Raw genomic sequence first — 24,035 nt, 5'->3', positions numbered from 1 at the left:
CAATTTTATTTCAAACTTGTTTTTATATGGAGAAAAATATCTGGGAATTTCACGACTTAGTAATCGAGGCGAAATGTAAGCAAAACTGTATGGAGTCTTACCCGAAGAAAAGAAAAACCTGGCAGTAAAACAATTTCTTTTCAATCTTATTTTCACGAGAAATAAAATATCCGGTTTAACAGTTTTGCAAACATACATTACTGTATTCAATTTTTTCTCATTTCAAGGTTTATGGCCCCCTGTAGCGTTTTATTTGTGCAGGTAGGTTAATACCTTCTCTTCATTAGGAGCAGCAGAAACAGCAGTCATTTCGTCAGGTTGGAGGAGAAGCATTGTGTCGTGAGTCTCAGCAGTTGATGGTTCCAGAAAATGCAGAGCCCTCAGCAAAGAATTTGACGCATCTGTCAAGCATCCGATTTCTGCATTAGGATGCAGACCGTACATGATAGGACTCTCTGCGGGTAGATTTTCAGTCACATAGTGATGGTATCCTTCGTAGTCAAGTATAGGAGGCATACCAAACCCTGGGCAAAGAGGGTAATCAGGTTCTAACTGAAATAAGAATTATAAATCAGTACCTTGCTCCTTTTGGGATTAATACTCTCTTTAGTCTGACTCAAAGATTATTACTAACAGGCCAACCTGCGAAAAAGTATGAAACCTCTAGAATATCTAATAAAGCTGAGAAAACTACGAAATACTTTACGTAGTATGAAATAAAAATAGAAATTAATTTCGAAAGTTTCATGTATATGTATTGAGTAGAATTTCACACTTTTTAATAAGTTGTCAAATTATATCAAAATAGTTTTCGAAACACTCGTAAAGTAATTAAAAATATTTTACGAAAAAAAGGAAAATAGAGAAAAAAGATAGAAATGGTAGAAAAGGATTACACATTCATATTTGGAGGAAATATTTGATAAATTAAAAAATATATGTATCAATTGTAAGACTATATTTGAAAAGAATATTTATTTCTGAATATTTTGTTCATTGATCAGTTTCTTGTTTTTGACATAATATTACGCGATATGGTATTTTGTGCATCCTGTTTTTGACGTATCCGTGTTTAATCCTTCCATTTCCTCCTGTTTTTGACGTATGCTAGTAAATAGTAAAGATTGCTCGTATACTAGCAAAAACAGATAGAAAAGCAAACTGTTAGGGGTTAAGCTTTCTTATGAAGTTTACTTGAGCTACTGTATATTAAAGTTTTAACGATTTACGAATTTCAGTAAAGTTACATTTTTTATAAGATTAGTGTAGAATTAATTCTTTTTGATTGAATTGCTTTGAAACTAAGCTAAGGAAACTTTCGTTGTGGTTGTTTTCGTGATCAGCAAGTTTGATTTAGTACAAGTACAGAACAATCGACCTTCTTTTAGATGCCTAAAACAAAAAGTTTCTTGTTGTTGTTGAATTGCGTTAGTTATCAATGCGTTTAATAATAGCATGCCTATGGCATTCCTGTATCAGTTATCCGAGTTCAATTCATAATAATTATTAACATACTTAAAATGCATAATTAACAAGCATTTTCCACCTGTTCGTTATTGAAGTATCTGTTTAAATAAGCAGCACAGACTTTACGATCCTTGTCGTCAGTGATGTGTCCACCATACATAATTTCGCCAAACAAAAATCTAAGATCATCCCATGGAATGTGCGACGTCCGACCTCCCTCACTATCCAGATGATTATGAAGAACATTTGCGCTGCGTAAGGAAAAAAAATGTCATTAAATTTAATTTATAATAATGTTATGTTAATACCTAACATATTTACGAAAAGATCATTTTGATATAATCCTTGGATTTTCATCTACTAACTAAAGGGCAATATTTTTAATTCGAAATGCCAACCAAGTGATTAAGTCTTCTAAATTGAGCTGATATATGAATGGTTAACTGTATAAAGCTATGCACAGGTGTCGCTAGGGGTTACATTTCATCGTAAGACTTCCGGATTACTACTTCCGATTTATTTTTATGCTTAACATGGTTTATCGAAGGTCTGTCACCAAGTAAATTTAAAAAAAGCCACTGTTTAAGTACCTTACACTTGAAGCAAAACGATAATTTTAAATTATATATATATCATCTTACTGTGAAGAATTATCTGGACTTTAGAGCGGACGAATAACTTAAATATTTTTAAGGCATTAAACATTTTAAAAAATCATCAATTTGGCGATATTTCTCCACCAACAGAAAAATTATCAAAATCACAGCACAAAATACCCTACAGCTTTTGAAAATTTTTGAGCCCAGATAAGGTAGCATTGGTGTAAGTTTTTAAGTATTAAAAAATTAGATCACAAACGCTTTTCATTTGGACAAAACTGTGGCTTTTTTAAACATTGACGTTTCACGCCTTTTTCAGCATAAGCATAGACATCGCTGGGAATTGATATGCTAAACTTTCCCCAACAGTCACAAGTAATTGTCCCAAACTCACAACAGTTATGAAAATATCATATTACTTGCAAAAAAGCATAATTTTATATGACAACGATACCTTCGAATATTTTTATGCTTGAAGTGTTTATAATATAACGCGTTCGTTCAATTTAACTTTCAACGAAGCAATCAACAAACGAATTCGAAAGATTTCACTAGCATACTCTGATGTTATCCAAGAAACTAAAAATAATAACATTTTACATAAATTTAGCCAAACAAAGGATAACATTCAAAACATGGGAAACCTTACGCTTTTCTTATGTTGTAATATTAATTTTCTCAAATTTACTTACGACTCACGACTTTTTAGAATTTATAAATTGCAGAAAACTCTTATGAATGTTAAAATCATAGCTAAATTTAAATAAAAATCATAAAAATTAAATTTTCAAAATAACAACACTGCTCAGACTGTATCGTAACATTCTATATCGTAACCGTATCGTGTTTGCGTTCATTCTGTATCGTAAACGTAACATAAGCGCGGAGATACACCAAAAATTTTCCATATTTTTTTCTTTTTTAAGAAACTTGTTATTGTTTACATTCACTCACCCATTTATAGTATACATAGAATGTTTTGAGTTTGAATGTTCAGGTTAAGTTTCGAGCTAGGCAACACTGTGCGGATTCGCCTGGATTGCTCGATTTGTATATTGACCCCGATTTTTACACTGATTATAATGTTGGTACCTTAAATTATAAGTAATTTTTCTTTGACTGACTTACAAAAGGTTTTCGCAGGTTTTCTCTCTTTATAATACAAATTCGGATTTATTAATTTCAAAAAGTCATCCAAGAAGGCTGTTAAAGTGTCTTTGTCTTCATATTTGGGTTTTAAATTACAAGATTATAAAGTCGAACGTTAAGCGTCGATTAAAAAATATTATACATTAATTCTGAAATTGCTTATTTTTAGTTTTCTATTCAGACAAACATTCAAAACCCTCACTATAAACTTCTAGGTTTACATAAACTTGCTTTTGTTTTAGTATTTCACTTTCTGTGATTCAGTTACTAAACTAAACTCAGCGGCGCGACAGCTCTAGAGGGCCAAGGCCTACTGTGCCCATCTCAGTTTTCTTGATCTTAGGCTCTGGGGTGCAGAAGCAGATGTTCCGGTCAGGTGGTCAGCCGAACATGGAACCCGCAGTGTTTAGTTCCCAAGCATGCCTGGTACTCATTTATCAACCCACTGAAGGGATGAAAGGTTGAGTCAACCTTGCCCGGCCCAAGGATCGAACCAGGGACTCGTGGCACGACAGCGCGGAGCGCTACCGCTCAGCCACCGGGCGTGATTCAGTCAGTACAGTTAAAACCTCGTTGATTTGTAATTGCATACAAAAAAAAAAATCGTGATGGAAACTTAAAATACTCTTTTTACTTCTTATACTGACTATACGAAATTTACAATTCAACTGTACTATATTTACAAATATTATGTAGTTGAAATACAATTATATTATGTTTCAAGCATTAGAATATACTACGAAAAAAGAGGTAATTTTTTTAAAATTTACCTTTGGAACAGATAATAATACCTTATAAGGAAGNTTAGATAGGCTAAACTTGACCTAACAGCCATTAGTAATTTTTTCAAACTCATAGCAGTTATGAAAATAGCATATTACTTGCAAAAAAGCATAATTTTATTTGACGATGAAGCTTTCGAATATTATTATGCTTGTAGTGTTTATAATATAACGTGTTCTTTCAATTTAACTTTTAATGAAACAATCAACAAACGAATTCGAAAGATTTCACGAGCATACTTTGATGTTATCCAAGAAATAAAAAATAGGAACATTTTACATAAATATAGCCAAATAAGGGATGACATTCAAAACATGGGAAACCTAACGCTTTACTTATGTTGTAACACTAATTTTTTCATATTTACCTACGGCTTGCGATTTTCTATTATAACAACACTGTTCAGACTGTATCGTAACATTCTGTATCGTAACTGTATCGTGTTTACCTTCCTTTTTTCAGAAAATTGTTATTGTTTACATTCAGTCACACATCCATAGTATACATAGAATGTTTTGAGTTTGAATGTTCAGGTTGTTGTTGTTGTTGTTGTAGTTAATTTACGTCGCATTAGAGCTGCACAATGGGCTATTGGCGACGGTCTGGGAAACATCCCTGAGGATGATCCGAAGACATGCCATCACAATTTTGATCCTCTGAGGAGGGGATGGCACCCCCGCTTCGGTAGCCCGACGACCTGCACGCGAAGTCGAGCACTTTACGGTACAACAGTTTAACGAGGACCAATACCGCCCACCCTCGTTCCCGACGCAGACTAATCCAAGTGGTCACCCACCCGCACACTGAAGGCAGCCAGTGATGCTTGACTTCGGTGATCTGCTGGGAACCGTGTCTTAATGATCAATCCACTACGGGACGAATGTTCAGGTTAAGTTTTGAGTTAGGCAAAACTGTGCAGATTCGCTTGGATTGCTTGATTTGTATATTGACCCCGATTTGTGAACTGATTATAATGTTGGTATCTTAAATTATAAGTATTTTTTTGACTAAATTACGAAAGGTTTTCGAGGGTTTTCTCTCTATATAACACAAATTCAGATTTATTAATCTCAGAAAGTCATCCAAGAAAGCAGTTAAAGTGTCTTTGTCTCCATATTTGAGTTTTAAATTACAAGATTATAAAGTCGAACGTTTAACGTCGGTTTAAAAAATATTATACGTTAATTTTGAAATTGCATATTTTTAGTTTTAAATTCAGACAAACGTTCTCACTAGACACTCACTTCAGACACTCCACTATAAACTTCTAGGTCTACATTATTATTTTTTTGTTTTAGTATTTTACTTTCTGTGATTCAGTTAGTGCAGCTATTATTTTTTAAAACTTCGTTGATTGGTGATTGCATACAAAAAAAAATTCGTGATCGAAACTTAAAATAGTCTTTTTACTTCTTTTACTGACTATACAAAATTTACAATTCAACTATACTTTATTTACAAATATTATGTAGTTGAAATACAATTATATTATGCTTTAAGTATTAGAATATACTACGAAAAAAGAGGTTGTTTGATAAAATTTACCTTTGGAACAGATAATAATACCTTATAAGGAGATCGCTATCGTTGAAAGGGTAAGGATAGTTCCAGCCTTGAGATCCGAACTTCCTTCTTTCTGTAAGGACAGCGTGGAAATAACACAGAGTGAACAGTAAGTTCTTGAAATCGCTCTCTCGAGCACTGGAATCGAATGTTTCCTGTTAGAAATTAAAATAAAAAGGATTAGAAAATCTTATGGTAACAAATTATTATTATGTTAATAATTAAAACACTTACTGAAATTTGAAGGGAAATCAGTTACACTTTAAGGATGAGAGAAAATATGTACTTTAGTATTTTTGTCAGTCAGGAGTGTTGTAAGAAAAAAATTACTAACATTAGGATTGTGTAAATAAAGGTTAAAAAAAATTATTGGGATGATAAAAAAGTTTTTTTCTAATTCAACACTAAACGAAATTCAAAAGATAGTCTAAGAAGAAATGACTTTAGCATTTCTAAGTTCTAGACGCCCAGGGAAGTGCAGAAAAATTCCATCCCATTAACTTAACATACTGTATTCGCAAGAATTCTGTTTAACAGTACTTGTGCTAAAAATTATTTGCTTGACTTTAAAATTTACATTAGAATAAATATGCTCAAGCTCACGTCACTTAAATTACCTAAATACCAAGCCTGCTTCAACTGATTGTCCCCAGCAACAAAACTGAGATATTACAACTGGCCTTGATATCATTAGAAGATTTACAAAGACATAAAAATTATTGAATTGAGGAAGATCAACTGATTTACCTCAGCCTTGTAGGTAACATAGTCGACCATAATTTTCTAGTCAACAACTACACTAATTCTAATTTGTAATTATTTTAAAATTTGCATCGCTATAAGGGAAGTCTAAGCTCACGTCACTTAAGTAACTTTGCCTTCAAAATTGCATCAATCGGTTGCTACCAGCAACAAAACTCTAGCGCTTGAGACGTTGCATTGGGATACCTGCAAGCGACGTAGTGTGTGTATCTCGACCAACGTTATGTTTCAATGTGTGATTACGTTAGCAACTATTCCTTCCCTTCCATTTCGAGTAAGCCAAGCCCGTCAAGTATCAATTCGCTTAAGTGATACATTCAATATTCTTACACAAAGATTCTTTCATAAAGATTTCAATTTTTTCACAATATATTTGTCACTTAACATAAAGGCAGACTTGAAGCCATGTAGAACATAAACAAACTAATTATGCATGGAAGTTGCCAGGAACACAAAAGAAATACATGATACGGTTACAATAAAATACATAAACGAATAATAAATCTAAGTTAAGTAAAAGACGTAAACGAGAAAGAATTTTTCAACGAATTCGATGTGCGATACAGCACAGTATTTAATTAACTTCAGGTTAATTAACATTCCAACTTAAGTGAAGAAACTTAGCTGAACTTTAACTCGCCATTTTGCTTATCAACGATCAGCTGGTGCTGACGTCATAAGTCATATGTGTGACTATCCGTGATCATCTTCTTCTTGAAATGCAAGTACCCAATTGAAAGAAGATTTTTGTTGTTTTCAGAAACTTTAATGTAAAGACAATTACTAAAGTGTTAGTGTCGATCCAGTTCAACTTTGGTGGTTGAAATTATCATTCACTAAATTATTTCTTACCTGAGAAAAATTATCTAATGCTTTATGAAGATTAGCTTGCATTCCTTTTGGGGGTTCATTTGTGATTTTCAAGCATGCTTCCAGCACACCGGGTGGCATGAAATCCGAATGTTCTTCTTCTTCAAGGGGATTTGCGCTCAGGAAGAGTCTGAATTCTGAGTGGACCTCACATTCATTTATCTCTTCGAATTTCTTCTCCAAGCAAAGAAGCCAGGCTTTCGCTAAATGAATATTCTGAAAAATTGAAGACGTTGTTAATTAGTCTCCAGTTTATACTTAAACTTATGATTTAATATTTTTAAGTGCAATATTGAATCTTAGAAGAAAAAAATCCATTGATTTATACCAAATTACTTTTGTATAAACCTATTCAACAAGATAACGAGTGGTTTATGCATATTTTATAATGATATGTTCTTTGAGAAATTGTTAATTCTAACCTGAAGTACAACCCAATGGCCGTTGCTCAGTCCATCTGTCAAAGTCTGTTCCGCCACTGTTTCTTGGCCCTGACCAAGGGAAACGTTCTGGAAGTTCTTGAGATCTGACGAGAAACCACGTCTGATGCCACAAGCTTCAAGATCATGAAGTGGATCTACACCAGGACTCAGAATGAAGAGTATAGGAGTTTTGGCATTGCATTCATCCAAGATTTCCTCTAAATCGTTGCTTCGGCTATCGACAAATTCTGGGCCAAGAATTTCAGCCACAAAGTCCCTAAAAAGAGGAATTTAAAAAAAATTTTGATTGACAGTTTTCGTGTTTCCGAACGTTGGCATTATTTCTGGAAGAAAAATGTTTTGATTAACAACACAATTTACATTGTTTGAAACTGGCAATAGTATCTTTTATCATACTTTTTGCAACCTAAAGATGGTGTTATCTTGAACCACATTGTGTACAAACTCTATTTCCTTGACTTGGTTTCAAGTAAAACAAAAATACAAAACTTAGCCTAATACCTCATTGTTACTTTTTCAGTAAATTTATACGATATTATGGTTCAAACTTTGTTTATAGACAGTATGAGAGAGATTAATAACTCTCCTCAAGAAACGATAACAAGTTCAAAAGTTCAAAAACATTCTCAGATGTGATTTTCTTGAAAGACAATCATCAATTGGAGATTGGACAAGTTATGGCTAAGAGTGATGTTTCATACGTTTTTCATCAGCAACTCATTAAAATTAAGTTACCTGACGAGCAAAAGAAAGAGGCAAGTGAATTAAATCAAATGTAAAAAAACAAACAAACTAATACCTGATTGCGTATATGACTCTATCCGGTCTGAGACACTTAAGAATGCACAACTTGTGAAAGTTTGTAAATCTATTTTTCCATTCTTGGGGAAGCGCTTCTCTTTCTGGAAACTCAGAATCCAAAAATTTTCTCCAACGCTTTGGTGAGGCTTCCATATCACGATCGAGTCCTTGGAATTCGTCTAATGAAGCTAACGCCTTAAAAAATTTAAACAAAGAATCAATGAATAACATTTACTCAATATATACACATAATAAAATGAAGAATTTGTATGCCTGTATCTGTGACTGTATATCGATTTGCTGGTACACTTTTAGCACTAAAAATAAAACTATCAATATGAAGCTAAATGAGTATGTTTTCAAGCAAATTACGAAGCTCTATTGTTAATTTTTCAGAGGTATTTAACGAGCGATTTGTGTGAATTTTTCGACATGTCTGTACTACGACGCCCATCCTGTGCTAAAATATTTTCCATTTTTTTCCATCGTCAAGTTCAAACTTTTCCCATCAAAACTTGATGCATTTCATTTCATTCATCCATTTCATTTTTAAGGACGATTTTCTTCTACTTAAAAAATAATTTGAAAAACCCACTTTTTTGTCGTCTTTTCCCCCCCGAATTTTTTAAGTTATGCAATCAGTGAATCTATTAAGTTGTTAAAAAAGTTCTGCAGCATATTTGCAACATCCCTTGCTGAAGGATCTCGTTTATAGCAATAACGAATCAAAACCCGAAGTTCAGTTTTTCAAAATCATGTAGAGCTTGTGGATGAAAGTTTGAACTAAGAACATCAAGAAACAACAACACAAAAAGAAAATTCATAAAAGATGAAATTTTCGCAAGTGTTGCAGAACTTTTTCAACAACCTAATATAACAGATATTAACTTCGAATTTCAATAAACATAACAGGCTTCTTCCCCATTTCATTTAAGATTCGGAAGAAGAAAAATAAATAATGAGACTATTTTTAATTAATTTCTAAGCGGATAAGAAATTAAAAATTTCTGATTCCTTCGACAACCATTTCTTCTATTGATGCCAGATCATTTCGTTTTGATATTATCGTCTGCACATTAATATTCAATCATTACACTGGGGAACAATTTTTTTTTCGTTTTCTGTTGCATGAGATTGCTTAACGGATCTTAAGATGACTGGTTTTAAATCTGCAATAAATTTTTCTCTCCAAGCTACGGTTCTTTTTTAAAAATGGTACTTAGAGTCTATTTTTGTCGAAACATACAAGTTTAAAAGAGTTATATATAATAGGGGTCGCATAAATATTGCGACAAACTTCCAGAGAAGTTAGGGATCATTAGGATAAAAAGTGCCTTGGAATTAGAGCCCGAAAATGCCATCATAATAGAGAAGTGCCTCTTCGATGACGTTCTACGCACTATTAACCCTGATGACGTGCCCTAGTTCCCCTAGATGTTTGTCGCAATATTTATTCGATCCCCTATTTAAATATTACGTTTTTAAACTTCCACATTTTGACAAAAAATATATCAAAAATATCTTTTAAAAAAAATTGTAGCTTGGAGAAAGAAATCAATTGCTGATTTGAAATCAGCAATATAAAATCCCTTAAACTCTGTTAAAAAATCTCATGTAACAGAAGACAAAAGAAAATTGTACCTCAGTGTTATTAATCGATGGCAGTAACAAATCAACAAACATGTGTCTGTCGGTTATGAATCGTTGGCTGTAGTAAAATGTAACAGAGATACAGCATGGACATTTATGTTAGAAAAATCTTTGTAATTAATAATTAATAAATACAATTTTATTAATCAAAATCTCCTATATGTGTATCTTACTCTTATTGCTGCCCATGACTGATTACTCATAAACTCAACCGGACTTTCTAGAGTCGAATCCTCAATATTTTGATGAAGGAGAAATTCGGCTGCTTCTGCTGGAATCTGATTTTTCATCTGAAGAATCTAACAAATGAAAAAAATCTATAGGTTTCTAAACGTTAATAAGCTGTTTAATTAAAATTTTTAACACTTTGTTTAGGTAATTTAGGAGAAACAAAGTCAAGTCACAAAATTCATTCGCTTAAATAGACTAGTGTTTCTCAGTAATATGGAGTGTTTCAAAACTCATGCAAGATTAGAAGCTTGTAGTTGACCATTTGTGCACTAAAATGCTGCTAACGAAGGAAATAAGTCTACAGGAATCGTTGAGGTTAGTTAAATTTCTGCTTAACTTGATAAAACAACGTATTTCATGGTTCAGCGATATTTTGAATAATTCACTGGCCGAGTAATTTTTAATTTTGAAGATCAGAATTATGTTATTTAATAACATAATTCAGATAATGCTATTTAATAACATAAGACCTTTTTCTCTTGTTCTTCTTAAAATTTAATATTTATGCTCACGAGACCGCAGCCCTCATGCTTTGAATAAGGAAATTAAACGCTGTAAACAATAGTCAGCAAAATGGTCTAAAATTTCGGTAAAACTTGCGCTAGTAAAATCACGCAGGTCATTTGCTATTCAATAAACTAGTGGTCTCTAGGCCGGGATAGCCTGGTTGGTAGGGCACTGGGCCCATGTCCAAAAGTTCGTGGGTTCGATCCCAGCCGGCGGAAGACTTCCCGTGTAGTAAATGGTGACTGATGCATGTTAAATCTGTGGAGTCGCAAATTCCTCCATATTCCCATAACAAATCAATGCCACGGGGGGTACTTATCCAGGAGTTTCCTTGGCTGCTGAATTGGTTCAAAATTACAAGGCTACGGAGTTGAACATCAGTAGTCGTAAACCCAAAATTGGGTCGGCTGTTCAACGACGGATATAAAATATTAAAAAAAAGACAGTGGTCTACAAACCTAATATTTTTATTAAGTGTGCATGACTTTCCATGGACGACAGGTTAACCGGGAGCTGAGAGATGTCACCTAAAGCTGCACCAATACCAAGCATTTAATAGTATTCTATTTTGAAGGCACGCCCAAATACTATCAAATTAAAATTATTAAATCAAAACAATATAAAATATAGACAATCAGCGTTCTTAGTAGACAGCTGCAAAATTATCAAAAATTGACCGATTTGGGGTGATAAAAATGCTAGGGAGCACTGCCATAACAATCCTATTGACGAATCAGTAAAAAATTCTCATCTTTTTTACAGTAAAAATCAGTTCTTTTAAGCAAAATTCTTTCCTTTGGGAATTTCGGAGTATCCTATGCACATTTTGTTTTCCTTTGAGAAAAAAAAGCACTTATGCTGGAAAAATAACTAACTAATCCAGTCTAATTTTAAATATATTTAGATTTCTATGCATATTAGTCGAACGTCTAAACAACGTTTTATGCTTCTGAAAAACTTTATACACATTTTTAAATAAAATACATAGTTAGATTTTTTCATCACTTTTAATTTATTCGTTTACTGAAATATAATTGTTACCTGGAACGTTAAGTGGGTGGCCAGTACAATCTTATGGTTTTCAAACAAACCTCTNCGTCGATATGAAATTGGATAGAGTTACCTGGAACGTTAAGTGGGTGGCCAGTACAATCTTATGGTTTTCAAACAAACCTCTGCTGACATACCGGAAAATAGATAATGTGACATCTTGAACGAGAAGTCTCACTCTCGCAGCTACAGCTTCTGTGTGGGCGCATTTATCTATGGCCTTATGAAATACTTCTTTGATGGACTGAAAGAAGAAAGCATTCGACATGAGCACAATCCAAATTTAGAAAAGGGACTTTTTTTAAATCTGGAAGCACAACCATACAGTATAAGTGCAATTTTAATTTTTATGTATAATATAATTCCCAACTTCAGATTTCAAAATCTGAAATCAATCAAATTCCAATCACTAATTAAATAATTCCTTTTTCTGCTTTTGGAATTATTATTTTGTTTTCAAATGATGAAACGACGAATTTAATTTCTTCTTGATTTATGTTGAGAATACACTGTTGAAATTATTAGCCCTAATAGCGGGCAAGTTAAATCTTTCTTACATTTGAGGTAGGTAGGTACTTTATTTACGTCGCACTAGAGCTGCACAATGAGCTATTGGTAACTGTCTGGGAAACACCCCTGAGGATGATCCGAAAACATGCCATCAATATTCTGATCCTCAGCAGAGGGGAACTCTCCCCACTTTAGTAGCCTGACAACCTGTGCACGAAGTCGAGCACTTTGTGGTAGAACAGTTTAACGAGGAGCGATACCACGCGCCTTCGGTCCCTTTGGAGGCTGATCAAAGTGGTCACCCACCTACTCACTGACTGCAGCAAGTCATGCTTCACTTCGTGATCTACTGGGAACAGTGTCTTTGCGATCAGTCCACGGTCGGACTTCTTACATTTTATTATTCGATATTATAAATGAACGAAATTATCATCATGCCGAAATCATTACCCTCAATATATATTAAGAATAATGATCAGAAATGGAGTGAATAAAGTGTACATATTAGGCGCCTCAAATCAATGTTTATACGAAGAATGAGCGAAAATTCCATCTAAATCTGTCTAATCACACTACGGAATAAAGCATTAAACATTAAAACCTGTTTGATTGACGACAGAAGCAGAGAGGAGTTGAAAGATGATTGCTAGAAGCCCCTTTAAATTGTATCAGGAAATTAAACTAATTTTAAAATTTATACCACGCCTTCTTCACTTATGATTTCACAAATCTTAAAAGCGTTTTTTTTTCTCTGCTTAAAAATTAATTTACGATCTATAATGTAATATATTTTTTTGTACCACTCATGACAAGGATTCTAAAAATAAACATTATGTGGGAGGACTACTGAAATTCAGATGTTAACGATATAAATGAAGAACTTTTCTCTATCAGAAATAAGGAAAACGAATTGTTTATTGTTATTTTCCAACTCGATAATTTTTTAATTTGTTACTTAAAGCAGTTATATGATCATATGAATTAATTCAGAACCTGGAAAATAAATATAACTTACTCACATTTAATGCATACAAAGGTTTATTTTTTTCTACTTCCTGTATGTCCTATTTACAACTTTCCAAGATTTTGTACACATTTTCGTACTTTATTATGGATTTAAGATTAGCGGTAAAAAAAGGAGAAACTTATGAAGTCCATTATTTATGATGTTCAGTTGTTCGTTAAATTAGAAGTAGTCATGCGCAGAATTAATATGTACATTTAAAATTCAAGTGTTTCGTACTTTTAATTTGGACTTAGTATTATCTGCGAAAGGAAACATATATATGATATATAATAGCTTTAAAACTCAACTGTAGCGTTGTTGTACAAATAGTTACACAAAGAATCAATTTGAGCATTTAAAATTCCTGATGTTTTATTTTTTAACATAGGCTTAGTAATCAGCAAAAAGAGAAACCTATGATGTAATGTCAGTTTTAAATTTCAATCGGGACGTAATTGCCTAACCATGCACTGGATTTACGTAATCGCTTAAAGATTCCAAATTTATCACATTTTTAACATGGGATCGCAAAAAACGAAAAAACAATAAATTAAAACAAAACTTATGAGGGTAGTTAGCCTTGAAGTTAAAATGGGTACTTGCAACTCGAGAAGAAGGAAAAGACGTGATTTGGCCCAACCATGTGATTTAAATCAGATTTAACTGAATATGTAACGCGTAAGAGTCTAATCTGATTGGCTATAGAATAGACGCATGTCACGATGACGTCGCTTGAAGGTATCCAGTTATGGCGATTATGACGTTCTTTTATGAATAGACACAAGATGACTGTGATAACTTAAAATTTTTTTAACTATCTTCATTCTCACTTACTTTTAATGAGAAAAGGTACATGGGACTGAGTGTGGCAAGGTCTTGGATAACGAAATATACTAGAGAAGCACGAATGGCAACATCTCTGTACATTTCCCTTGCCTCATTAATGGAAGCCTCAGTCAAACTGCCTTCCGTGGCTTTTGCTTTTATTTCAGCAGCCGTCGCTTTAGTGGATTCCAGACTTTCAACCAGAGATACATCTCCGACCAGATTACCTTCTGCTTGAGATAATCGCGAGAGAAGACTTTCCTCCAGACTTTTCAAGGTGGTGGCGAATTCACTTTGTTCTTTAGTCAATCTTGCCTGCATTTTACAAATGAAGAAACGTTTTAAAATTTTATACTCAGCAGTTTTATTGAGATTAATTATAAAGCCATCGTGTTTACAATTTTTTCCCTTAAAGAGTCCGTTTTTTTGCAGCATTTTTTCAGAGCATTAAGGAAATAATTTTAAAGAAAATGCAAAATCTTTGTATCATTACTGCGGTACAATATGAATACCTCATAACATCATCATTTAATATTATATTATTTACAATAATATGGTTAAGATGATTGATGAATTATGGTGTTTGTTTGTATAAAAGCTTGTTTAAATAAATGCCAATATGTATTATTATATTGGCATTTATTTAAACAAGCTTTGGCAAACTGTCAGTTGTGACAGTACAAGATGCAGCGTCATTAAATTTTGAGAATGTGAAAAATTTGTGAATTTACTCCCAGCTCAGTTTTTGGATGTTTTTATTTTCCTACGAAATTTAACTTCAAATTTTCAGCACTAAATTTTAATTTTAACACATATTTAATTTTAATACATTTTTAATACCTATTTTAAATTTAAACACAGAGTTTCAAAACAGAATCAATTTGCTGTGGTTTCATACCACTAATAAAATCTCAAAGTAAATTTCGAATAAAAAATCCATTGAAAATTAAATAAAAGATTAAGCGATTAAAGGGATATTTTTACGAGCTTAATAATACTAATCTTTAAAAAAATGTTTCTCTACCTTTTAAAGTGTGCATCTAGTGAGGGAGATCCCGCGTCACACATTCTATGAAAAGATATGGTTAAATTATGTACGTTTTATAATTATATTTATCGATAATACACTGTGTAGTTAAAGCTCGTGGCAAGTACAGTGTTAAACCATCATACTTTTTTAAAATGCGATGCTCCACAGAAAATAAAATTGTACTCTAGTGTTATCATTGTTTTGCACTCCTTTTTTTTATCCTTATTTCATATCACTATTTTTCATTGTTTGCATTGTTTGTAACAAAATAAAATTTATCCACACTTCACCTTTGATTCTTCGAGATCAGGTCTTTCTTTAGAAACAACTTCCGCCAGTAGTTGATCAGCCAGCCCTTCAGCTGTTACACCGAAATTGATGACGGTTGTCTGAGCCTGAATTTCTGGTCCATATCGTGGATTGTTCAATTTCGTGTGAAGAATGAGCTGGAAATCTGGATTAAAAGGGATTTCTTTCGTTCCTAATTTAATTGCTCTGGAAAAAAATTGATCAAAATATTACATTGAAATGTTTATATGATGAATTTATATATATTTTTTGCGGACGTTCTAATTACAAGTAAAAATATATTTTGGGATTTTTTAATTATAAAAAACAGTCTAATAGTTAGTAAAAAACTCTGTCAGATTCTCGGAATTATATTAGTTCTAAAATGGAAAATTCAAAAAATAATGATTATTTTTTTTTTCATTCATAATCAAAAATTTATCAATAATGGATTTCAGATATTTTAATGATGAATTGCTATTTTTCTTTGTTCTAAGTAACTGCAAATAAGAACAGATTTGAAAAATTGTTTGGAAGTGAGCCATGTTTGGAAAATTTTACCTTTAACGTAAAAGGACTGTATTTGCTGTATTTCATAACAAAAAATTATTAAAATACCAAATATAACATTTTCATTTTATTTTGATTTAAATTAATACAAAATAATAAAAAAAGTATGAAAGAAATAGATTAATGAAAATTCGTCATCAAAGGGTTAAAGAAATATACGAATTTCTTATGTTCAAGCGGATATTGGCTGTAGGGAATTAAAAATTAAAAAGAAAGAACTAATTTATATAAAACTTTAATTTTGAATTAAAGTAAAGCTTTCTCGTAACTGCCAGCTGTGAACCAGTTCATGGAGAAGTAAGGCTAAGCAATTTAGTGGCAAATGTGACAGTGTGATCAGCATTGCGAACAATGCAGCCCATTGTGATAAGTCCACTGTGATAAGCATGTGGTGATACCATTTCCCAGATGTAGTACTCGTCGATATGAAATTGGATGGATTCCAAGCCTCTGGTGAGGATTGAATCCTAGTTCTTTCTTTTGTGCTATTTTGAAATAAAATAAATTTTAGATTTGCAAAATAAAGCTTTTAAAGAAATTAATTAAAATTTTCAACTGATAACAATTAAATTAAAAGAATGTAAGTGCGAATAAAACTGCCCTAACATAGTAACCCTGTATGAAAAGTAAATTATTTACTTTAAATGTAAAAGTAACTTTAAACGTACTTTCCTTTTTTCACAAAATTGCAGAATATTAGTGGAAATAAAAGTGGATCTATTTTCTCAGAAAGATTTTCCACTAGAACAGCTTTACCAGATGTGACAGCTTCTTCTATTATATCTAAGTACCTGTAAGATTACAATAAATTTCTTCTTATGCCAATCGATGTAAAATGTTTTAGAGAAGAGTTTAATTATACTATGAAAAAATACGAAATGCATACAAAAATACTGTACCTCCTTTCAAGCACTATACTCATAAAAACAATCTCTAGTTACAAAGTTGCTATAATAGCACACGTGACGTGTTACTACGTGAGATTATTTATAGTGTCATTCATTGACTGAATTTGGAGTCAAAATTTTAATCCCCTTAATTTTTTAAGATATTAATAAAAATATAGAGCATCATTGACTTCGTACGACACAAGATTATTTTAAAGGGGAAAATGAAGCAGAAACAGTCATGGTATTTCACTACCATTCAGATAAAAGTTTAGACTTTTAGTTTGTAAGGTGAAGTTACTGCGGGAAATAAGTGAACATGTAATCTGTTTCGGGGAAGATACAAAATATCCTCTACTAATATTGAGCTATATTTTATCCATTCTGAAAGCAAATACCTTGTGTTAAGTAAAGCAAACTTAGTTTCCTATTTAATGATAATCACTTTAATTTGTAATTTTAAAGGTGAATATAACAACTAATTATTGCAAACAAAACACTTAGATAAGTAGATCAAATTTTAAAATGTCGATCCGATATTATAAATATCTTACCCTTTTTGATCCGTTCTTACAATTAAAAGTTTATTTCCAAAAATGGTTTTTATCCAGGGAATTGCTCTGATTTGTGGATCAATGATGAGAGGCCAACGCCACAGCAAGAAACATGAATTAAAGAGAACTGCGTTCTCCACTGAAGTTTTGTCGCCAGGTAAGCCTAAATTTCGCCATCTTCCAACAACAGTCTCGTCTTCTAGTAACAAAGCTATGATTGGGCTTTCTGTCCCAGCTCTATCTATGCAATCCAAACCAACTGGTAGTTTATTCTGGAAATTAAACAATGGTGATTTAAGTTTTAAAAAAATATTAGCCCTCTTAATTCAGAAATTTGGGAGATTGAGGGTGATGAATCTGTCGTAGTTTCATTGGAGAAAAAAATGGGACTCCTTGCAAATGTCGCCGGCTTTTTGCAAAGCTCCAGGTTTATTGAAAAGGTCTTCAGAAATTTTTAATCTGTATGTTATTTTTTAAGTTCATTAAATCAGTTTCTATGATTTTAGGCAAGTTAGGAAACTGCGAAGAATTACTTACACTAAATTTGCTTACGCTTATTGAAATAAACCCTATTTAATAATTATAATAAAGCTTATTTAATAAAGTCTATTTATTATGAAACTTCACTACTGCCTCATATAAATTTGGTTAATTGAGCAATAGATGATGTATTTTCCAATAAGCTTGGATAGCAAAAAGATTAAAAATTGTGTGGCTGATTGTAAAATGCTAGAAACCTTTCACAACTAGCTTGGAACATTGTAAAATGACGGAGTCTGTTTGCAAAGAGTCTGATTACTTAATTAACTTTCGAAAAATGCGTTGAAATTGAATTGTGCTTTTCAAAAGTAATAATTCTATTCATTGCACACTACATTTAATGATAACACATACAACAATACAGTGCACCAAAAAGAGAATGTTTCATACCCAAGAGCAAAGATTTAGAATAAAAATTTAGGTCTGATAGCGTAAGTCACGTAATTACTGCTTAAAGTAGACAATAAGATGTGGGATAAATTTTTAGATTTATAAAAAGAAAAAAATACAAAATTTTAAACCGTAATTAAGCAACATTTACATAAAATATTTATTGATATGTTGCTAAAACCATACCTTTTTTTAAATCAATTTCAAGGAATAGCGTATCCACTAAAAATGTTTATGAAAATTAAACCTACATGTGTTACCAAATTAAACTCAAAAAACTGCGAAATCTCAGTATCAACCATGAATATAAGTGAGACTAACTGATATTTTCGCTAAGCGATATGAAATTTGAAAAAATGCTCCAAGATTAGATCGATGATAACAAAAGACTTTGCCCCAGTGGCCTATTTATAATTGGGTACATTTTATGTCTATAAAGTTGTCATCACACTCTTTCCTTTGTAGTATGCAAACCAAGTAGCTGGCTCTTTTGCAATAAAAACGAACTCTCTCGGTTTTGAGACTTTTCATCAAAATAGACATTATAACCAATAACTTTTCGTGTTCTACATCAAATTGCTCTTCACTATTACTTCATTTTTAAAAATCAAAAATTGCGCAATCTAGTTTCTAAAATCTAATTTATTTAATCAAATGTTTTCCAGTTTGTTTTCAAGCATATAAACAGTGCAGCTAATTTCATAAGTTTAAAATAACACAAATGATATGCAGGAATAGAAACCTTATATTAATCTTCTGCAATTTTTTCCTTGATCTGATATTTTTTTACCATTTCAAAACCAAATTTTTAATTTATTAATGTTTTTGAATGAAATTAACCTAGCCGCAAAATATTACCAATCTATAGCTGTATAATGTTATTTAGGACTCACTAAAATACTCACTTCATTTAAAAAGGGAGTCCAGTACTCATGTATAAGTTGTAATCTATACAGTTTAGTGAAAGGACCTAAATATGCCACAAAAGCAGATGACAGAAGTACATCTCCCGGTAGAGTGCTGTCAAGGCGTCTGAAATCGGCTGCTAATTCTGACCATCGCTGTCTCTCAGATGCTAATCCTCCCAGAAGTCGGTTAGCTAAGTGGATGCTAAAGTTAGTTTTTTCAGCCTCCGCTTCACACTTAGCTTTTGCTTCTCTGGCAGTTTCACACCTAGTTTGCAACTCTGCCAGACGAATTTCAGCTTCCTAAAAATATGTTATAAGCAATAGGGAAATTAGCAATAAGTTTCTCTCAATTAATAATTCAAAATTAATACAGTTTTTGTAAAACACTAACCGTGACTTTTTCTTGGATCCGAGCCAATTTTTCTTTCGCAACGTTGTATTCGGCATTAGTTTCAGCCAATGCTTTACGCTTTGGATCTACATCACAATATACCTTCAATAAATAAGTGAATGAATGAAGATAAACTTTTGAATTACACAAAATTATTCGATAAAATAGTTAATGATTTATCTTATATGATTCATAAATAAGAAAGAAATATTTTAGCGCTTTGAATTCAAACCTAGAAGACAGAGTTACTAAAATAAACATTTGGGCAAACTTGCTTGACTCTGTTTGACTTTTTGAGTTTAACTAACTCGCATTCGTGTTATATGGATCGTTAACTGAATTTAAGCAGTAGCAGGATTTTAAAACTGTTATTGAATCTAGAAAAATTCCGGCGCAGTCGCATCCCCTTATTATGTTATGTTTTACGAGATGATGTGTGAACAGATTTCGAAAGACTTCTAGACTTAAATTTCTAAGAAATTTTATTATTTTGATTATATTTAGATTTATATACAATTTTACTATTCATAAGATTTTTTTTATTTCCGGAAGTCGAGAGCCACTAATGAATTTAAAGAAATTAACATTACGACCTAAATGAAGTATAAGGGTTGTCTTCAGTATCTTATGAATTCAGCTAAAGTTAAATGGCTTTTTTTAATTGAATTATAAATAGTTCAAGTAATATTATTAACATTATTTACAAGATGACGCCCGGTAGCTGAGTGGTAGCGCTTCGCTCTCCCGTGCCACAGGTCCTGGGTTCGATCCAAGGGCAAGGTTGACTCAGCCTTTCATCCCTTCAGTGGGTCGATAAATGAGAACCAAGCATGCTTGGGAACTAAATACTGGGGTTTCCTCGTTCGGCTGACCACCTGACCGGAACATCTGCTCTTGCACCCCAGAGCCCAAGGTCAAGAAAACTGAGATGGGCACAGTAGGCCTTGGCCTTCCATGGGCTGTCACCCTATGGGCTATGAGTTTATTTACAATGGTAAAATATGATGGTGAGTTTTTTAAATGAATCGGAAATTTTGAAATCTGTTTACAAGTTTTAACCATTAGAGCCCCCTGTGTTTAGCTATATACGGATTAACATCCATAGAGAAAAAAAACACAGTGAACCATCCACAGTTAACACAACGGCACAGTTATGGGCACTGAAGCTTACGTTTCAGAGGAATGTGACCTCTACTCAAGAGCAAAATTGAAAGTGACATAGATTTTTGTACTTCGTAGAAGTATGTTTGCCAATCAATCCAGTTGAGACGTCACGACTGGGCATGCGCATTAGAAATCATATGAGTAAATGTTTTCGTGATTATCCCCTACGAACCCATCATAACTCATTATTCGCGTACCATTTGTATTTCTCATTAGCAGTGTGGTCAATGTGAGCAAAAACGGCATATGAATCGACAAGCCTTCACCTGTATGACCCTGTTGGGAAGAGGCGTCATTGGATTAGGCAATTTTTGTAAAGATCGATTTTATTATATATCTTATTTTTACTTTTTTAAGAGTATAATTATTTTCATTCCTTACTTCATAATATTTGAGAACGTTGATGACCCATGAACACAATCCTGCAGCAGCTTGAGATTTGCCAACGACCACTTCCGGCTTGAATTCTGGACTCTTGAGGTATGTTTGGACTGCCTTCAAGCTATTCTCATGGATGTTGTTCTTGTCAAAATTAATCAAGGAATCTAGGAAATTATCCACCTGCAAAATTGAAAGGTTTGTAGATCATTAAATCTTTTGGTTCAGTTTAGCTTGTTAAAGTCATTTCCGTAATGAGTGTATAAAGTATTAAGCGTATAATGAAAATAAAGCATAGTATAAAGTACACATGAGTGCATTGAGTACCTTACTCATAGTAAGCTTGGCAGCTCTCCACGAAAGATCCTTTGGAATTTTGCCATCTGTTGCTAAAAGCACCATCACAGCTGAAGTTACATTTCTTACTGCTACAGGGGGCGATCCGAAACTTCTAAGTTCAGTCAAATTGCTCTGCAGAAAATTTTTTATCTTAGTATAACGGATACAGAAACGTTCAAAAAAATTGAGGCTTAATATATATATTTGGTACAAATATAATTGAAAGTTGCCAGTACTGTATGGGGCAAATCTAAAACTAAATTAGATAACATATTAAAACCATAAAATAGATAAAATAATCATAAAAAATTAAACCTAACTTGACTCGGAATCAAAAAATGGTAAGTGATATAGTATTAGTATTATCACCACAGAATGAGCATATGTAATAAAAGAAACTTAGCCGGCCATGTGGCCGAGAGGTTAGCACGCCTGACTGTGAAGCCAATGGCTACGGGTTCGAATCCCGCTCTGGGCGTGGATGTTTCTCTCTCTATGTGTTGTCCTCTGTTATGTGTGATGTGTGAAAGTGGCCCACCCTATAAACGGGTTTGTGGCAGTGTGTGTCGTGGGTAATGTTGCTTGTTTCCGTGACTTTGGTTCACAGGTGCCCACTAGGTAACGTGAGATAAGTAACAATTCCGGCATCTTCTAAGGCGAAGAATAATGTTCAGTGCCTGCCATTTGAAAAAAAAAAGAAGAAAAAAAAGAAACTTTTTTTAAACTTCTTCTAAGGTTTGAAAATACAGTCTATAATGCGTATTTTATTTACATAAGAAACGAATGCATAGCTAATGTTCAAAAAGAATACGGTATTATTACGGAGAAATTATATACCAAAGAATTAAACTAATAACGAAGAGACGGAAAGCTATGGGATTGAATTAAAGGTAAAATTTGGTGGTAAAACGACTATATGCACCAAACGTAAAAAACATTAGGATGTAGTGAAATTAAAAGGAGTTGAACCATGTATGATTCAAAAATAAAGCGGAAATCAAACAAAATAAAAGGTTGAAAGATCACTAGAGTGTTTAGGGGTCGTGGAAACCGCATATAAACTTCAGAGAGATGACTAAAAATTAGTGAGATCTATATTTTCAAGCAGCTAAAAACATATTTAACCTAAAAAAACTAACAAATATTAATACTCTAAAAAAATATGCATAAAAAAGAAAAAAAAATAACATTTTAAAAAATATATAAGAAGATAAAATTTTTATGTAAAAATCAAAGTATGATGGTTATTTCAGGGTTCAATCAGTTCATGAAATTAAAATAAAATCACAGTGAAAATCTGTTAAATTTTTGCGTAGATATGTTACTCAGTGTCTAAAACTAAATTAGAACTCCAGTAGAATGCACCGTGTTCCATTTGTCAGTTGTAAGTGCATTGACAGCACATAAGCATGTTTCCGTTAGTGCTTACGTTAATGGACTCTCCGACAAAGTGTGAAGTGTGTTCTGTGATTTGTTTTCGGCTGACAGGGAGACTTTCATAAAATACAACAACGATGCAGAACATATAGATTCTGATTATTCAATCGATCAGGAAAGGAATAGTGTCTTGGTGAGCCACCTATATAAAGAGGAAGGTGGGGGATTTGTTTAAGCTATGATTTTCATTATGGTTGAATTATAGTTTTCATTTCGCGACCAAAGGCGACCACGCGAGAAAAAAAAGGCATTGCAATTAGAAACCTTGTTTAGTGTGTTAAGAGCTTCTTGAGCAGCTACAAGAGCGGGTTCTGCCTTTGCTAAATCTTCTTCACATTCCTTTTGGCGTTTTGAGACCTCTTCGTGAATTCTCGTTACTTTGATTTCTTCTGCAGCTGCAACATTTTTTTCACGAGAAGCTATCTCCGTTTCTTGACCAACGGTTTCCAGAAGAGCATCGATGTCCTCACTTCTTTGTTGCAATTCTATCTCCTGTTCTGCAAGCTGTGTCTTCAGAACATCAACCTACAATCGAAAGAAATTAACTGCTTTCTTCTTCTAATTAATTTCTAATTAATACATTTTTTAATAAGCAAATGGTCAATTTCTTTAAGGATTAAAATTTGATGATTAAACTATTATTATGAATAGAAAAAAGAACTTTAAATGCGTAAGTGTGTATATTGTTAAAAACAATTAAATTTCTTTTTCGCGTTTGCAACAAAGAACTGAAAACTAAAAATAACAAGTGAGAGATCAGACATAAGTATGAACGTTTAAACATACATGTTTATAAATTTCTGAATGAAAATTATGTTCTCCAGTGGACAACGAAAAGTTGAAGCAAACTAAGCTATATGTTGGGCAGAAATGAAAAGTTAAAAGCTATCTAAACAAACTGTTCTATATTTTTGTTTTAATTATCCAAATCAATTTACGCAGG

At 32.8% G+C, this 24,035-nt stretch overlaps 1 protein-coding gene across 1 annotated transcript in view; it reads right to left on the bottom strand.

Moving 5' to 3' along the window:
* LOC107438545 (Dynein heavy chain at 93AB) overlaps positions 1 to 24,035 on the bottom strand; it is a 72,689-nt gene that overhangs the window by 8,329 nt on the left and 40,325 nt on the right. The window contains exons 25-41 of the mRNA XM_043039645.2: positions 23,357 to 23,617; positions 21,644 to 21,787; positions 21,320 to 21,499; positions 19,775 to 19,876; positions 19,381 to 19,683; positions 17,546 to 17,817; positions 16,773 to 16,895; positions 15,537 to 15,741; positions 14,226 to 14,531; positions 11,949 to 12,119; positions 10,261 to 10,386; positions 8,436 to 8,632; positions 7,616 to 7,892; positions 7,176 to 7,409; positions 5,565 to 5,716; positions 1,547 to 1,718; positions 274 to 552 (exon numbers count right to left, since the gene is read on the bottom strand). Of these exons, the coding sequence (XP_042895579.2) occupies positions 274 to 552; positions 1,547 to 1,718; positions 5,565 to 5,716; positions 7,176 to 7,409; positions 7,616 to 7,892; positions 8,436 to 8,632; positions 10,261 to 10,386; positions 11,949 to 12,119; positions 14,226 to 14,531; positions 15,537 to 15,741; positions 16,773 to 16,895; positions 17,546 to 17,817; positions 19,381 to 19,683; positions 19,775 to 19,876; positions 21,320 to 21,499; positions 21,644 to 21,787; positions 23,357 to 23,617 (3,504 nt within the window). The remainder of the gene's footprint in view (positions 1 to 273; positions 553 to 1,546; positions 1,719 to 5,564; positions 5,717 to 7,175; positions 7,410 to 7,615; positions 7,893 to 8,435; positions 8,633 to 10,260; positions 10,387 to 11,948; positions 12,120 to 14,225; positions 14,532 to 15,536; positions 15,742 to 16,772; positions 16,896 to 17,545; positions 17,818 to 19,380; positions 19,684 to 19,774; positions 19,877 to 21,319; positions 21,500 to 21,643; positions 21,788 to 23,356; positions 23,618 to 24,035) is intronic.

The sequence above is a fragment of the Parasteatoda tepidariorum genome, chromosome 2 (assembly GCF_043381705.1).
Source record: "Parasteatoda tepidariorum isolate YZ-2023 chromosome 2, CAS_Ptep_4.0, whole genome shotgun sequence".
NCBI lineage: Eukaryota > Metazoa > Arthropoda > Arachnida > Araneae > Theridiidae > Parasteatoda > Parasteatoda tepidariorum.
This window is presented reverse-complemented; position numbering and strand designations above follow the sequence as displayed.